The sequence below is a fragment of the Cyprinus carpio genome, chromosome A7 (assembly GCF_018340385.1).
Source record: "Cyprinus carpio isolate SPL01 chromosome A7, ASM1834038v1, whole genome shotgun sequence".
Taxonomy (NCBI): Eukaryota; Metazoa; Chordata; class Actinopteri; order Cypriniformes; family Cyprinidae; genus Cyprinus; species Cyprinus carpio.
The window spans coordinates 24,761,164-24,779,523 of record NC_056578.1 but is presented as its reverse complement, the minus strand read 5'-3'; the positions used below and the strand labels follow the sequence as shown (position 1 = coordinate 24,779,523).

Sequence of the window (18,360 nt, the reverse complement as noted above, 5' to 3'; positions counted from 1 at the left end):
TAATGAACCAGGCTGGGAGTTTTTAAAAGCCTCAGGAATCTTTTGCAGGTGTTTAGAGTTAATTAGTTGATTCAGATGATTAGGTTAATAGCTCGTTTAGAGAACCTTTTCATGATATGCTAATTTTTTGAGATAGGAATTTTGGGTTTTCATGAGCTGTATGCCAAAATCATCAGTTTTAAAACAATAAAAGACCTGAAATATTTCAGTTGATGTGCAATGAATCTAAAATATAAGAAAGTTTAATTTTATCATTACATTATGGAAAATAATGAACTTTTATCACAATATGCTAATTTTTTGAGAAGGACCTGTATATATATATATATATATATATATATATATATTATAATATCATTAAAAAGTTGATCAAAAATATAAATAAATATATATATACACACACAGGTGCTGGTAATATAATTAAAATATCATCAAAAAGTTGATTTATTTTATTAATTCCATTCAAAAAGTGAAACTTGTATATTATATTCATTCATTACACACAGACTGATATATTTCAAATGTTATTTGTTTTTTTAATTTTGATGATTATAACTGACAACTAGGGAAAATCCCAAATTCAGTATCTCAGAAAATTAGGATATAACTTAAGACCAATACAAAGAAAGGATTTTTAGAAATCTTGGCCAACTAAAAAGTATAAAAATTAAAAGTATGAGCATGTACAGCACTCAATACTTAGTTGGGGCTCCTTTTGCCTGAATTACTGCAGCAATGTGGCGTGGCATGGAGTCGATCAGTCTGTGGCACAGCTCAGGTGTTATGAGAGCCCAGGTTGCTCTGTGGCCTTCAGCTCTTCTGCATTGTTGGGTCTGGCATATTGCATCTTCCTCTTCCCAATACCACATAGATTTTCTATGGGGTTAAGGTCAGGTGAGTTTGCCGGCCAATAAAGAACAGGGATACCATGGTCCTTAAACCAGGTACTGGTAGCTTTGGCACTGTGTGCAGGTGCCAAGCCCTGTTGGGAAAATGAAATCTGCATCTCCATAAAGTTGGTCAGCAGCAGGAAGCATGAAGTGCTCTAAAACTTCCTGGTATATGGCTGTGTTGACCTTGGACCTCAGAAAACCACAGTGGACCAATACCAGCAGACGACATGGCACCCCAAACCATCACTGACTGTGGAAACTTTACACTGGACCTCAAGCAACGTGGATTGTGTGCCTCTACTCTCTTCCTCTAGACTCTGGGACCCTGATATCTAAAGGAAATGCAAAATTTATTTTCATCAGAGCACATAACTTTGGACCACTCAGCAGCAGTCCAGTCCTTTTTGAAACGAGATGCTTCTGACGCTGTCTGTTGTTCAAGAGTGGCTTGACACAAGGAATGCGACAGCTGAAACCCATGTCTTGCATACGTCTGTGCGTAGTGGTTCTTGAAGCACTGACTCCAGCTGCAGTCCACTCTTTGTGAACCTCCCCACATTTTTGAATGGGTTTTGTTTCACAATCCTCTCCAGGGTGCAGTTATCCCTATTGCTTGTACACGTTTTTCTACCACATCTTTTTTTCTTCCCTTCGCCTCTCTATTAATGTGCCTCTCACCAGGTGTCTTCAAAATTGAACCTTTTCACAATATTCTAATTTTCTAAGACACTGAATTTGGGATTTTCCTTAGTTGTCAGTTATAAACATCAAAATTAAAAGAAATAAACATTTGAAATATATCAGTCTGTCTGTAATGAATAAATATGATATACAAGTTTCACTTTTTGAATGGAATTAGTGAAATAAATCAACTTTTTGATGATATTCATGAAAAGTCACAAACACCCAAAAACAAATATATACATATGTCCGTCTATATGGAGTGTGGAGATACTACTGAGGACAGGTGGTTTGAGGGGTTTTGACTGAAAATGTTATTTCATTATTTTGATAAAGAGAATATCTAGCCTAATTAAATTATTATTGTTCAGAACATTCTGATCGTCACTTGTGACTTTAAAAGAGTGGAACTGTTTCTATTTTAAAAACGAATAGCAGATAAAGCTGTGTGACATGTTTTGTTTCATGTCTTAAGACACAGTGAACTAAGCGCCACTAATACCAAATCCACCTCATGTCTGAGAGCCCTCATGCAAGTCAGAGTCAGGACACTATTGGTGGTACATGTGTGACGCCATCTGCACCTCCTGGTTCTGTGGTGAATGCTTGGATAAGAGTCGAGCTAGACGGGACTGTTTTTTAGACTATATCGAACTCTGCTAGGATATTTGTTAGGGTCAGGAGTCTCAAATAACGGGAGCGCGAGCCCTCGCGTCATAGGTGCGGTGAGGCAGTAGCTTCAGCAGCGGGCGCGACACTGGAGTCCGGGAAGGAGCGCGGAAAGCTCATTTTCTTTGGCGACGACTGAGCAAAAGAAACCGAGGACATCTGTCTCGGTGGATATCTGATATGGCTCGTTCAAGCACGCTCGATGTGTTTGTGGGAATTGTTCTAGTTTTACACGCTTTGGGAAGTGTTTTCCAGATCACCCGAGGAGAATTAACGGCGGAAGGTGAGTGCTCGTGGACTCCAGTATACGCTGCATTGATGACAGGAGTTTGTTTTGGAGATAGGGATGAGGAATATCAGGTATTCACAACATGACCTGAGTCTATGTCTATTAGTCATATGTAGCCTATACCTTTGATATATATGTCTTTTAAAATGAAAATATTGAATGCATTTCCATAAGAAGTTGATAGAGTACTTTCATCTCATCTGAATGCGTAAAAAAAGGTGACAGGTCAGTGCATATTCTTTAATTTCTCACTCATGGGAACTTGAGCTTTTCTACGCATTAGCTTATTAATATTAATGCCGAATTGATTCTTAATAATGCGATGAATATAGGCTAAGGGTTGACTGAGCATGGTTTTGCTGTGCTGTTGTGATGTGCTTTTTGTATTCAAGACACGATGTTTATCAGCAGCTGTTTTCAAGCGGTATGTGAACGTATTATCGCTTCCTGCAGAAAGAATATGAGTGGGGAAATCTTGTCCCTTCAGCTTCTTTTATGTTGAGCAGGATTGTTTTCGTTGACTTTGCCCTAAAGCACATAACCTGTTCATCACTGGAGCAGCTGGGTTTCTTATCTCCTTCTACTGTGTCGTTTCAGATTGCGCAAGGTTATTTAACGTGAGACACAGGAGGCTTCAACACACTGTACTGAAACTGTTACTCATCATGTTTAACAAAAGCATGTTCTCGGTTTTGTTTGGAGGTGCAGTTTTTAAGAGGAAAGTACACTGGAGTAATTTACTCTTCCTCAAGTCATAAATTCCCAGGTGTTTTCCATGTTCATACTCATCCGACTTAACTCATTGTTTCCGATTTATAACCTGCCTTTGTCTGTCTGTCTGGGTCTCGCTCTTATATAGAGATACTATTTGACCGATATCGCAAGCTGTATATCTGAATATCAGCACGATTTTCAAAATAACAGCACTTTAGCTGGTGTGATACCGGTTTAAAGGGATAGTTCACCCAATATGAAAATTCGCTGTTAATTTACTCACCCTCAGCAGGCCATGCAAGATGTCGGCTACGTGACTTTTTTTTTTTTTTTTTTTTTTTTTTTCAGTAGAACAAAGAAGATTTTTAGCTGAAACCTTGGTCCTGATTCATAGCCTAAAATGCAAATCCGCAGCCACTGTTTTTTGAAAATGTAAAAAAAAGCATATATAGGAACACAAAATTATTACCAGTCTGGTTCTTTTCTGCAAAATGGTTCTTTTTGTTTCCGGTCTAAATAACTGATTCACCAGCTCGTTTAGGTAATCACGCAATGACGTAATGTGTACACAATTAGCCTATTAAAGCACACAATAATGATGTGAAATGTGCCCGAGGCTATGGATTACAGGTAATAATACAAGTTATAATTTTCAGTTTCTTGCACAGACCGATCATTGCGCTTCATAAGACCTTAATATATCATCAGGAGCCAGGGGTATTAATTTTGTGATTTTGATATGCTTTTTTTTTTTGAATTTTATGAATCTTCAAGGACCACGGTTTCAACTAAAATCTTCTTTATTGGTCTGCTGAAGAAAAAAAAGTCACCTACATTTCGGATGACCTGAGGGTCAGTAAATTAACGGCAAATTTTAATTTTTCGGTGAACTGTCCCTTCAATACAATAGCTCTATAAGTTAAAGTCAATTTATTCACTTCAGATCAAATTTGTATGTTTTTCTCTCAAAATGAAGTCAAACCATTTGGCGAGTCTCTCAGCAAGCAGCGCAAACACTGGAACAGAACAGATTTCTATTCACCTCAAATCGTTCCATTATCACTCTGGGGTTTTCAGTTTTCCCTCAACTTGTAAAAGAAACCCTGCTCCAAGCAATGGACCCTTTTCACAGACTTTGATGGAGTGTTTTCAGTAGTCATCAACATCTTTAATCCTCTTTTTAATACTTTAATTAAAAAAAATGATATGTGTTATAACACTATACAAGACTGCTGCTATCAGTCTTTTTCTATTTTCTTTTTCCTGAAAACACTATCGTGGAGTTTTTCTTTTGCTATTTGACCAAATGGGAACACATTATTTTATTAGTATATTATTTTAATAATTTTGAGGTGTTTTGCCCAAATGAACTTATAGCCAAAAAAAAAAAAAAAAAAAAAATACATAATTTCTTCTTCTTGTTATTATTTGTGGAATATTGGAATGTTTATTATGAAACAGGGTGAGGGCTGGGCAATAATCCTTCCTTTCCAACAACCTGTCACTCACATCAGATCACCGCAATTAGCAAACAACAATCCTATGATCCAATCAATTCCCAATAAACAAAATCAAGTCATGCCATACATTTTTTCTTGTTTGAGAAGCCATTTAATATATATTAAAATAATATAAAAAATTTAAGTAAATGTAAAATATTTGTAAAATGAAAATAAATTATATTTTAGATTTGCAATATTTTTCCAGCTTGAATGTGTGATGTCAAACAGTGATTGCCCAGCTTGGAAGTATGGGATTTTCAAGAGCACTTGAAGGCAGCATAATGTTGAAATCACCCACTCATGCTGCTTGGCCAATCAAACTGGAACTAACCCCTGTGTAAAGGGTGTTACACCATTGGAGAGGCGATTTAATGTTCTTGTTTTTAATAAATTCTTAATTCTAAAACAGAAACAGAACTCTGTGACCTATTTTTTAACCTACATTACAGGCCTTGGCAGGATGGAAACTACATGTGAGTTTTGAAAGAAAAAAAAAGACATTGCAGGATAATGTCTCTCACATGTGTACATTGAGTGTTGTGGTTGTCTGTGTTTTTGCATAATAGTTTATCTTATTCTTGTGATTGAGCAAAACAACAAAGCAGGCCCAGGCTTGTAAAACATTTCATAATCTTATATGTAAATCACCATTGTGTAGCTTGTGATAACCATGACTTTCCTGCCTCATACAGATAGAGATCCTGAGACTGAGTGAATTGTAAACATGTTCAGATTATTCTGAATACCAAAACACAGTTCAGGTCGGTAGATAACAACCCTCACAATGACTTTCAGTTCTTCTTTTAATACTAGATAATTATGTATAAATTGAGCATCTTCAATCGGATAATTTATTTGGGTGAAGGTACAATAGTTTAAAGGGGACAAGGGCTTATTGCTGGTTCTCTAATAAGCAAAAGGTGAAGAAAGTCCCTTACTCAACAAGGGGGGTTATTTATTATGGTTCATAATATTTGTTTAAAGGAGTATGTCGCCACACTGCTTTAGATGATCAGGAAAAGCAGCTCTGAAACTGCAGCAATATAGAATAGGACAGATGATAAGAATGTGGGGCCCCCATGGTTCATCCAGTGGGTTGGGTTTAGGTTTGTATTCAGTCTATCTTTTGTCACCCCTCCCTTTGGCTCCTCTCCTTTTCTCTCTCTGCCCCCAATTTCTTCCGAAGGGTTAAACTTTTTACTATAACATTTTTTTTTTATCTTTGGTGAGCATGACAATATTATAAAAGCCTTTTTGCATTTTGTGGAACAAGGCTAAATGTATTAGGAAGACCCTCCAATATTTAAGTCTGAGTTCAGATCTCAATCCATGTGAAGTTTAGTGCCTGAAGTCTGAGTGTTTGTTTCTTGTATGGAATCTGTTAGCGTCTTAAATTGCAAAACATTACCCTGTGGATATTTTTAGCAGTTGTACAGGTCAAATTCTCATTGTTTTTACTCCTTGGCACTGTACATCTCCTCACTGTGAAATCTCTTAGGGGGTGATATAGAGCTATAATATCTTATCAGAAAATTGAATCCAGAGCTGCTCCTGGGCTGTAGACCACCTCAGAGCTTGAGTGATGTCTTTGGCCCTGGATTATCAATCCATTATATCTTGGCAGCAATATAAAACTACATCTTGGCAGCTCAAACCCACATTATTGAGTATCTCTAGATTTCTTGCTTGTCTGCTTGTACCCAGTAATGCTTTTCTCCTACTTGAACCTTCACAGCTCACATGAGCAGTCAGGTAACTTCATCTCTTCTTGTGGTCGAGATGTGCATCTCTTGTACACATAAAGTGGCTGTCTCTCGGCTCGTGGCCCAGATAAAGCTTTATTTATAGAGTGCGCTGGCCATCTGCAGTGCTGTGTCAGAAAAGACTTTATTAATAGGAGCGAAGTGCTGGGTGTGTTTCTCTCGCAACCAATACAACAATATTAACAGATTGTTGCTAAATTCGGTGGAGCAAATTGAGAGGTCACACAGATGGAATCCCCCATTTGTGGACCAGATTTTGATACATAAAATAATGCTTACAGTAAATGTTATTCAAAACATTCTGTAATTCATGTGTCATGCAATCCTATTGTGATTTGATCTGAACAGAAACAGAATTTTCATATTTGGGTGAACTAACCCTTTAAATGTTTTCATGAAACATCCTGTTATTATTTTTTTCCCTTCCACCCTTGAAGAATAAAGAAATTGTCCTTTAAATCTGTATACTGAGAATTTGTCAAGTGTTTACTATTGGAGTTGTCCTTTAGTAACAGATAGCTGTGAATGCTCCATCTGGACGTCATTAAAGTTGCACATCCTTCCTGCATATTTTCTATTCCTCTTTCCTTTTCTGTAAATCTTTTGCCAAATAAGACCATCTGCAGCTTCATTCTCACAACCCTGAGTCTGTTTGAATGGAGCCTGTAGGTGTTACCGATGTGTGAGTATGAGACAGTGAGATGTCGATTGTTCATTGGTCATTTTCTATTTCTGATTGGCTAAGTTGGCTATGAATACCTCTCTCTCTCTCTCTCTCTCTCTCTCTCTCTCTCTCTCTCTCTCTCTCTCTCTCATGCATACACTGTTTAGACAAGGGGTGGGAAACGTTGATCCTGGAGGACCGCTGTCCTGCAGAGTTTAGCTCCAACCCTGAAAAAAAACAATACTTACCTGTATCCTGAAGACCTTGATTAGCTTGTTCAGGTGTGTTTGATTAGGGTTGGAGCTAAACTCTGCAGGGACACAGGCCCTCCAGGATCATCGTTCCCCACTCCTAGTTTAGACAGAACTAGGCCTCCTGGTATCAAGTAGACATCAAGTTAACTGACCATAGCACTGATGCACAGCCTGTTTCTAATACACAGCCTGGCTCTAAGTTCATCATCAATCATAATGGCAAAAGCAGCAGCCTCCCACACACATGCACACACAAAAAACAAGCCCTGCAGATGCAGCCAGTAGAACTTCCATTGACCTTCATGTCTCTCAGAAGTGACTGCTGTAGGGGGAGAAGGCCATTTGTTGGAAGATCCTGGGAGGAGAGTGGGAGAGAAGCAAAGAAAGAGATAGTCCAAAAAGGAATGAGTTCCTAAGAAAGCATGAATAGAGCTATGAAGAAAAGGATAGAGGGGGTCCTTCTGGGTAGGTGTGCTTGCAGTGCCTGACCGTTGTTCCCAGAAACACCACCATACATTCGCTGATCCATTAACAAAAACTAATATCACACTTTATGAATGAACAGTCATGCTCGAAGTAGTATTAATTTTTTCAGTTACATTTGCCACCAAAGAAGAGGAAGGTAAAAGTATGCCTCGACCTTAACCAGACTAAATCACATTTTAAAAAGTGCACCGCATCCCCTCAATGAATACAGCTATGAAGAAGAGAGGGAGGAGAAAGAGAGTTTCTTGGTGAAAGTCACAGAGGTTTCCAGTACTTGTCTTTTGTTCTCTACGGGTCTTGTGTGTTTCACATGCTTACAATGCTTTTCAGGCCTCCGGCGGTTCTTTTGTTTTCAATTCTTCCCTGGTCTTTTCCATCTTTCTCTGCCATTCTCAGTCTTTCTCTCCAGGGCTGCAATAATGTTACTCAGTATGAGGTCCTTTTCTGTAGCCTAGCAAATAAATTTTCAACAAAAGTTAATTAAACCGCTCTGAAGTGGTTGTTATTCTTTCACAAACATATCCTATGCACTATTCTCAAACATAGCCGACTAACAGCAGATTATGTATGTGCTATTAACCTCAGTTGTACTTTTACATGTTAAAAGTGTAGATTAGATGCTTTTTTTACTCCTTGAAAAAACAGAGGCTGGCTAGATGCTATAATCTGCTCTCATGACACTTAAAAGGATTTCTTGCACCTGTTCATGTGCACTGAACCAAACTTAAGTAGTGAATGCAGAGCATCTAGTGACTTAAGAACAGAGCCTCAAGTGTGAATGAGATGGAATGGGTGATGAGGCAGAGAGATTAGAATAGCAAAAAGTTGTAAATGTGTCTCTCAGGATTTGTGTGTGTGTGTGTGTTGAGTTTCACTGTGGGGGGTTTAGCATGGGTTGGCTGTATGGGAATGAAAGTTTCAGTTCACTCAAGCAAACTCACATGCACTTGAGCACTAGGCAACCCTAACCCTAAACCTACCCTTACAATAATGCAAATACAGTAATTATATGCTGTTGGTTGCTAAAGACCCATGGTATTCATTTAAGGGTTAACGTGGAAAACAGTTATTTTAAATTAATATAATATTTTACAAAATTGCTGTTTTACTGTTTTAATCAATTAAATGCATTCTTGATGAGCATTAGAGACCACTTTCAAAAGCATCAACCCAATCGCAAACTTTTGAAAAGTAGTGGATGTTTTGATGTGTTTATAATGTAACACATGCTATTTTATTCTCACACAGGAGGTACTTGACATCAAAAAGTTTGAATAACCCAATCATAGAACATATTTTGGAGAATTTCAAAATGACAGAGTTGGCCAGAGTTATTCTGAAGATAATGGACTTATATTGTTATGTTACTTTGTGTACCCCTTATACAGCTAAGTATGGTTGTCACTTCTCTTCTAAGTGTTTACTGTAAATGAGGTGCAGTTTAGCAGATCACAGAAAGAGTAGTATGTGTCTTTGCAAATGTTGATATTGTCTTTCTCCATATTATTTTCTCCCACCACACTAAGTTCTCAAACACACAGTCCAGAGAGATGGTAGTTTTTAAAAGCAGCACTTTAACAAGCATAAACAAAACACCACACCCTTGTACCAGACATTAACATCTCTGGGCGCTAATATTTCATCAAAAATAGCTAACACCAAATGGCCCGTGGCATTTTCAAAACATTGGTCTGTTTGCTTGAGCGTCCCCACCAGTCCAATGCAGCAACGTTGACTCAATTACTAGCATGAGTTTGGGGTGGGACTGTCTGTTTGGCTGACTGATGGCAGATAGGGCAGTGTTTGTAAAGCCTGTCTGAATAAAGTCATTATTTTTGCATTTTTATTTAATGCTATTAGGGCTAGTAGGGTTAATAATCTTTTTTCAAACCTTTTGTATTTTTGGCATTAATAAACTGCCTGCTTATTTTTTGCTAAAATGTTTAAATGTGTTTTAACTTGTAATTTTTCAGATAATATGTTCAAGTCTCAGTAGCGCACATAAATTCCCGACTCATGTTCATGATGGTGTTTTCAGCTGCATGCAAGCCTTAACAGGACCGTGTGGGCTCTGACTAACTCAGACTTTAACAATAAAGCTTTGTGTTTCTGCAACTGAAACCTTGTGTGTGTGTGTGTGTGTGTGTGTGTGTGTGTGTGTGTGTGTGTGTGTGTGTGTGTGTGTGTGTGTGTGTGTGTGTGTGTGTGTGTGTGTGTGTGTGTGTGTGTGTGTGTGTGTGTGTGTTTTAGGGAGTGTATGTATAGTGGTGGGTGGGTGGGTGTTTGTTGGTTGAGGCAAATTTTAATTCTGCAGAAACAGACAAAAACACTCAGATCTGCAGAGCTGGGAAGCATAAACACATTATACAGTACTTAGTGGTCATGAGTTTTTCTATGAGAAATTCCCCTGGGCCTCATCCACTATAAAACACCAATGTTTTAATGCTTTTGTAAGTAAATAAAATAATAGTAGTTTATAATTATAATTATACATTGAAACTACACTCTCAATTGATTAGATCTATACTATATAAGCAGCAAATGAATTGACCACCTCATGTTATGAAGATCATTAGAGCATTTGCAACATCTGTTATTAAGATCTGAATTAGTGGTGTCCAAAATGATGGCTTGTGTGTAGCGTGTGTAAAACCTGTGTTGTTGACCTTTGTCTGTTCCAGTTGTTTTTTGTTTAGTGTAAAAGGATATCAAGGATATTTTTTTTTTTTTTTTTTTTTAGCTTGGTATCGAGTTCGATACTTTTTCGGCACCGACCGAATTGCCTCGATACGGTCGAATATCGAAACATGTCTTGTCGCTCAGAACCAAATATCGATACCTAAGGGATTAATCTCATCAGAGTCAGTGAGCCAGTAAGTGTGCAGTATGCTTGATGTGCCTAAAGCAGTGATTGGCTCTGGCGAGGCATCAAGGAAACTGCATGTTACATGACCATTCACGCACACTTTAGCATCATGCTACATAAGACAATTTATAAAATGTATACTATGCTTTTACATCTAGTGTTTAGACACCAGATTTTTTACATCTAGTGTTTGTAATAACTTCCATATAATGCCAGAAAGGCCATATAATGTTGCAGAAATATGTTATTTGTAGCCTTTTATATCAAGCTAATTGCTACACCTGCTAAGCTTTTCTCATGTAAACACCCTGTATTGTTATGAAAATAGGCAGAATTCCACGAAAATCACATACAAATCAAATACTGTTGTAATCGCGTGTTTCATTCTTGTAAATGTTTTTCTGGAATTGTCTTTAACGCCCAAGACAGGGAGGGTTATAAATGCGTAATATGAGTGACATATGAACAGCGAATGATCTTCAGAGCAGTCCGAACAGCAATCACAGAAGAGAAAACACAGGCAGACAGTGCTAGAAGCAGCTAATGCTCATCATCAGCTCATGTAAATCAATGGAAAATGAATAGAAATTATGGTTCTGTCTAAGCTATGTGTTTTAAAACGAAAACGCATTAGTGTAAACATAGCCTGGGGACATTAGTCCTGGGGACATCATCAGTGAAGAGGGGTCTGTCTCCTGAAAAAGCAGACATGCTAATTCTTTTCTGAAGAACTGCTGAGTGATTTAAAGATCTTAAGTATGCAGCAGTAAGCCTCACATACTGACTTAAAATGTTCATTTTGCACTAAAAATCTATTTATTACTTTATTCAATCTATTTGCACTGATTTATTGTGTTGGTGACATTTTGTTTGTGCAGTGGCTCAGAAGTCTGTCTTTGAGTCTGTAAAAACCTCAACAAACTGAAAAAATAGTTTTATGAGGTAATGTGTAATGTTATGTTGTTAAAATGGATTTCACAAAATTGGTATTTTTTTTATAAATCCATCGCAAATCTACTCTTAACATGTGGTCATATCCTATACTCGTCTACCTGCTTGGCTGCCTGGTGTTGTGTATCCCTATGGACGGCGGGCTTCCTAATGCTGATGAGGGGAGAGATGAACCTGCGTTATATTTGTGGATTATCCCAAGAGCTGTGACTTCCCCAGAGCTGGTTGGTGGAGGTTGTATCACGAGGACCCAGGTGTTTGAGATGCTCTTCATTCCGAGAGTTGAACCAAGAGGTTTGCGATGCCTGCAATAGAAACAGTCTCCCTATGCGATGTCCATCTGCAGCCAGTTCAGTGAGGAGAAACTGGTTGGTCTTTCTTTTGCTCTTAATATCAGGCTATATCCATCCTAATCCGGGCCCAGAACTTGCACAGCTTCAAACTCTTGATGAGTTTAAGTCTAGTAATGGTTTGCATTTCTTTCAACTTAACGTGTGCAGTCTGGTGAATTAAATAGACTTAATAAAAATATGGACTGATTAAAAGGACTCTGACGTCATTGTTCTCTCTGAGACATGGTTAAATAAATCAGTTTCGGACTGCATGATACATATCAAGGGATATAATATTTTTAGATCAGATAAAAAAGGTGGTGGAATTGCAGTGTATATTATATTTTCTATCAGCTAATCAAAATGTTTTTGCACCTCCTAGCAGTTAAATTACTTTTTTTTTTAAATGGTCCTGATATCATCGTTGTCGGATGTTATCATCCACCTTCGGATTCAAGTGAAGCTATTACTGCACTCACGAACCTTCTTCTCAGATGGACTAAATCAGAGTTGATATTACTTGGGGACTTAAACTGCGACTGGTCATCTCATATGTCTGATCCATTCAAAAGTATTTGCGACTCTCCTTGTTTGGAGCAATTGGTAAATTCACCCACCCGATGAGATCAAAAAGATCTGGTTAAATCCACATTACTTGACATCATTTTAACTAATGCTCCTCATAGATTCTCTGATCACATGATAATGATCATTGTGCAATAGTATTTGTGAGAAACTGCAGGATTCCAAAGGGTAACCTCATTTTATTATGAAATGACAGTTTAAATATTTTAACAAGCAAGCAAAGAAAACAAATAATCACATGGACTGGATTAATTATAGAACAATAAGAAATAATGGTAAAAAAAAAAACTAAATGTTACTACTATCTAAATATAAGAAATTAAAATTTAAATGGTCTGTCTGAATTTTTCACCAAATCAGTTTCTGGTCAAAAAACCTCCACGGGTCTACCTGTTTACTTGAAGCTAAATGAGAGTATAATTAAAAATAAGGAAAATATTGTGAATGCCTTTAACAGCCATTTTATTTCAGTGGGACTAACTTCAGATTCTATCAATTTAAGCGAACAAGACAATGTGGAATCTGCTTCATGACATTCTACTTAGCTTTTCACTTTTCCCATTTTAGCTACACTAGCCTATAAAGCTTTATCAAATTTGGATTGTAAAAAATCAGCAGGATCTGATAAAATAGTAAAACTTCTATTTTTAACCTCAAATATTTTGACTTCAAATGTTATTCCTTGTGCATGGAAATCAGCTATAGTTCTCCTTTTGTTAAAAGGTGGTGACCCATCTGAATTGAATAACTAATGACTGATTTTTAGGTTGTCCGTGTCTGCAAAAGTATTTGAATATTTTGTAAATGATCAAGTAAAGCAGTTTTCAACTGAAAATAAAGTTTTAAATGAATTCCAATCAAGTCATAGTTCTATTACAACAGCCATGCTGGTCACAAATTATATTATTAATTGTTTGGATAGTAAACAGCACTTATTCAGCCTTATTTGAAGATCTTTCTAAAGCATTTGATTCCGTAGATCATTTATGGCAGAGACTCAGTTGTGTAGGTTTTAGTGAAATGGCCCTAAATTGGTTCAGTAATTACTTACCAGAAAGAACTCACTGTGTCTCAGTTGAAAACTTTATTTCAGCAGAAATAAAAATTATAAAAGGTGTCCCACAGGGATCTATTCTAGCATCAATTTTATTCTCCATCTATATTAATGACCTACATCATGGGATAACCACAGCTAGAATTAATTTATGCTGATGACACAATTATTAACACAGTAGCACATTCTGTGAACCAAGCCATGGAGCTTTTGCAAAAATATTTTTGGTTATTGCATATTTTTGGTTATTTCCTTTGAAAATTTAATTTAACCCCCGTGTCCTCAGTGGCTCAGATGGAGGGAGACTGTGGAGACTCCTATGTTCATTGGGGCATCCTAACACACGACACTTGTAATGCCTCATTTGCACTTACATTGCATCTCCAGCAGCTACAGCAAGAAAACAATGGCGGACTGCTGCTTCTCACTCAGGGCTGTGTCTATGCTAATAGGGCAGAGATTGTCACAAATGTGCGGGACTTTTTCCCTACGATGACGTCAATGTAGGGAGAAATCTGGAACTGCTCGTTTGTAGAGTCTGTTTATGATTTATTTGGATTATAAAAAAAACTGTGTGGGTGGATTTTTTCCATTAAAGGCTGGTTGTTTTCACACACTGTGGCCACACAGCTGTATACAAACACCTTATGAAAGTGATTTTTGCATAATAGGTCACCTTTAAATGTTCAGAGAGTATACTCAGAGTTTGGCAAAACTGCCTTCTCTTTTTTTGCTCCTTCATAATGGAACGAGTTGCAGCATATCATAATGCTAGAAACACTCCCTTCTCAAAAAACCTTTCAAAATCTCATATTGTCTAATATAAAGAAAACATGATCTGTCATTACACGAATGCAGGGCAAAATTTTGTTAGTTTTATGTGTTTGTAATGTGAAACGTTTTGTGCTGCCATTTTGGCCAGGACTCCCTGGAAGAAGAGATTTTATATCTCAATGGGACTATCCTGGTAAAATAAAGGATAAAAAAATCAGCTTGTTTTGAGCACCTTAAGATCCCTACAGTGAATTATTTATGAGTTTATTGTATGTTTTTTTAATTACTGGGGATGATTAAATCATATGAGTTATAAGAACACATCTACCATATTTGGCAGTTGTTTTGCTCAGTTCATTCTATTTGATTAATTCTAATCAAGTTTTCCCCTCATCTGGAAATAAAATCACTGATTTCAGTAGTTTTATCTGTTATTGCTACATTTATTGAACACATCCCTGTAGCTTAACCAGAAGAGGATGGTGCCACTACGGGGTCATGGGTTTGATTCACAGGAAATGCATAAACATTGAGTGTTACTTTGGATGAATAAATGTAAATGTATTTTTTGTAATAAATGTAAATGTATTAATAAATGTGAGTTTATTTTTAATAAATGCAAATATATGTTTTATTTACAAACAAATGTATTTGCACAATTATGCTGTAGATTTACTGACATTTGGTCCGCAGCCCTATTAACATTGTGGTTCGAGGCAGACTGAGCACTTGTGCTAAGGGATGCCTACATGCTGATAGTTATTGCTCATTACTGAATGTCTTGTAATGGGGGTGGGAGAAAAAAGAGAGACCCAACTGTGCTGTCTCCAGGTGGGCGAGTGTCTAAACGGCTCGATCTAAGAACAGCCCCAAGGATATTATTTTCCCATCATGCTTTTCCCAAGGCAGTCAACACCATCATCCATAACTGATGTTGTATTTCTGTGTTTATAAGTGTGTGATTCGGAGTAAAACCTTCTATTATCACTAATGTCAATAACCATTAAAATATCTATAAGTTATCCACTAAATGTAGCTTTATAATATCTCCGCACTCTTTATTTTCATTGTATTCTCCTAACAGTATAATAATTTTATCAACCTGTGTGATTAAAAATCACTTTTTATATCCAACTGAATATGTTAGATCACCATTACAAGTGCCCAAACATTTTATATTATCTAGTCATATGTTCTTATTGTAAGAGTAAACTAATTGTAATGGCCCACAGTGATTTTTTAAGCATTCTTTTGAACTGGTGGAGTATTGAGGGTTTATGTTTCTAGGAAAATGTAATCAGCAAAACCTAATTGAGCATAATGAACTTGCTTTTTTGTCCTGTGCCCCCGCTGACACTTTCTAAGCACAATGAAATTAAGTCTGACATGTTAATTACGAATAAATTATGCATAGTATGCTCTCTGTCCTTGGCGGGAGCTCAGGGTTAATGTCAGTGTGTTGCCAAATAACTACAGTAGAAAATGCATACAGTCATGATTGAAGGCTTGTGAAATGTTATATAACCTTGACGTCTAGTTATGTGACTGATATTACGGAGGAAGCTATAGCTGTGGGATCTTCTGGTGTTTGTGTGCCCTGCATACCATTTAAATGAACACAAAATGAAATTTCTGTTATTATTTACTCACCCTCATATCATTCCAAACCTGTATGACTTTCTTTACATATTTAGTTTGTAGGTGGCTGTGTATATGTTCCTTCTCTAGTTCAGAAATCTTTTCAGGTGCTCTGAATTGGAGATATATTGATTATTTCATGTGGAGATGCAGTTAACTCACTGGTCTACCAAGTTTCATCGATCTTGAGCACACAAGTGCTTCTAATGTCATGTGGATTGTTTTTGTGTGTTAGAGAAAGCCGACAGCCCTCTTTCACACATTAACTCTCATAAATAAAGCTGAAGCTTAAACAAATCCCTGTCGGGTAAAACTGTCAGTTTTTATTTTGTATTGATCTAAAAAACACTGGTCATGTACAGATTTGATATATTGATTAAAGATGTACTTCATGAAAACATTTAGCTGTACCCCAAGGAGTAAAACAAACAAAGCTCAAAAAGAAAAGAGGCCAGAAACCAGCTCACAACAAGAGCAAAAGAAAAAAAGATGGAACAGCTTACAAGTCTTGCTATGGATGCTCATTTTGGTTAATTTTCCAGACCAACAACCACTACTCGTTATCCAAACATTAACTGTTAATGATAAGATTAGAAAATTAAATTACTATTAAATAGATCATAGAATGAATGAGGATATATATATAAATATATATATATTCACCTATGGGTTTATTTTAACAAATTATCATGCACCTTCATCTGAATTATTACGCACCTGCAGCGCTTCTGAGAACAAAGAAAAACAGAATAACATAATATAAATAAAAATAATAAATACATAAAATATTTTTCACTTAAATATTTAACAAATTAAGATGACAAAACGAAAACACACACTGAATACTTAGATGCGCTTTGAAGAACTGCATGTTTCATCAGGCAAAAAAATAAATAGTTGGTCTACCTCAGTGCACAACTTTTTTTAAAAATTAACGTGACGATGTGCTGTGGGGGCATATTCTGGAGCGCAGCCTGTTCTGCGGCAGAAAATACCGGTTTCTGCAATGTTGAGCCTTGTAGCCAATCAAAGACATACCTGTTGATTTCATGAACGCAACGGCCAATCAGGGGTGTTTTTGTTCAGTGTTTCTGAGCCGGCACACTTGCAAATCCTGTCATTAGAACAAACACACAATATAAATAAGGGATTAATTGTGCAGTAGAGCTTCATTGAATATATTGGAACTTTGAGAGATTGTGAAGAACTGAGATGAGTGAAAGCTTTTTAATGATTTTAAGGGGGAGCGCTCTTCACGTGCTTTCTAGGCTATAATCCATTCAGAATTTGAATACATTGACCCACGGATTCACTCTCTGATAACCATTTATCCCGTGAGTTAACAAATATGTATAGAATATTTAGTTACAATGTGATTTGTGAGTATATGAGAGTTGTTCTCTGTCTGTGTTCAACAGCAGCTGGTGTGGAGGGCGTTTCTTATTAATCTGTTTAACTGCAGATGTCAAGGGTGTCAAGCCAAAAACACTTTTTTGGGGGGCGCGCATTTCATGAGTCAGTGTTTCCTACAGAATACTGCTTTTCATCAAATCAATCTGTCCAAATGCCCTAACATTTGTGCATTACTACTGTATGTATTAAAAAGCGATGCAGTTCTGGTAAATGTTAGGGTTTTAAATATTTAAATTCATAGTGTAATGTTGTTTAAATTAAAATTAAAATGTAGTTTATTATACAAACTGCAAATGGCTGTTCATTACTACATGTTGTTATTTAAACACCCAGTCAGTAATGATACTGATTTTTACTGAGCTTTTACTGAAGTATTACGAAATTTTGGTACACAAAACAGTTCTTGCTTAATTTCAAGTAGCACGTGATATTCAGTAAATGAATCAGGTGATGATTCAGTAACCACTTGGATGGAGACAGTGATTTCATTCATTGTGTTTAACATTTAAGATGATTTGTTGATGCTGGTGTGGTGGTGAAGCACTAAAAGGCATTTAGGTTGTGTTACATGTGTCATAAACTGAGATGTGGAAACATGTTTTTAAAGGACCATGCTGTGTGAGTGCAAATCTGGGCCATGTGTTGTGAGGTCTATTGGTTTCTCAGAGGAAATAAGCATGCAACCAAGACACAGAAAATCCACTTTGAAATTGCTAGTTGAGGGAAGATCCTTGAGAATCAGATGTGCCTCGCCTGAGGTACAGTGCTAATAAAACATATAAAAACAAAAACATTATAAATTTACATACACGTTACACATACAGTATTTGCT

The 18,360-nt window shown here is 36.8% G+C and overlaps 1 protein-coding gene across 2 annotated transcripts in view; it reads left to right on the top strand.

The window, feature by feature from the left end:
* Positions 1–2,090: 2,090 nt before the first annotated feature.
* The window catches only part of LOC109093752 (plexin domain-containing protein 2-like), a 57,189-nt gene continuing 40,919 nt past the window's right edge, over positions 2,091–18,360 (top strand). Inside the window, exon 1 of one of the 2 annotated variants that reach the window (XM_042760572.1) lies at positions 2,091–2,526. In XM_042760572.1, coding sequence (XP_042616506.1) covers positions 2,424–2,526 — 103 coding nt within the window. In that variant the 5' untranslated portion in view covers positions 2,091–2,423. The remainder of the gene's footprint in view (positions 2,527–18,360) is intronic. The other variant, XM_042760571.1, reaches the window with a different exon arrangement.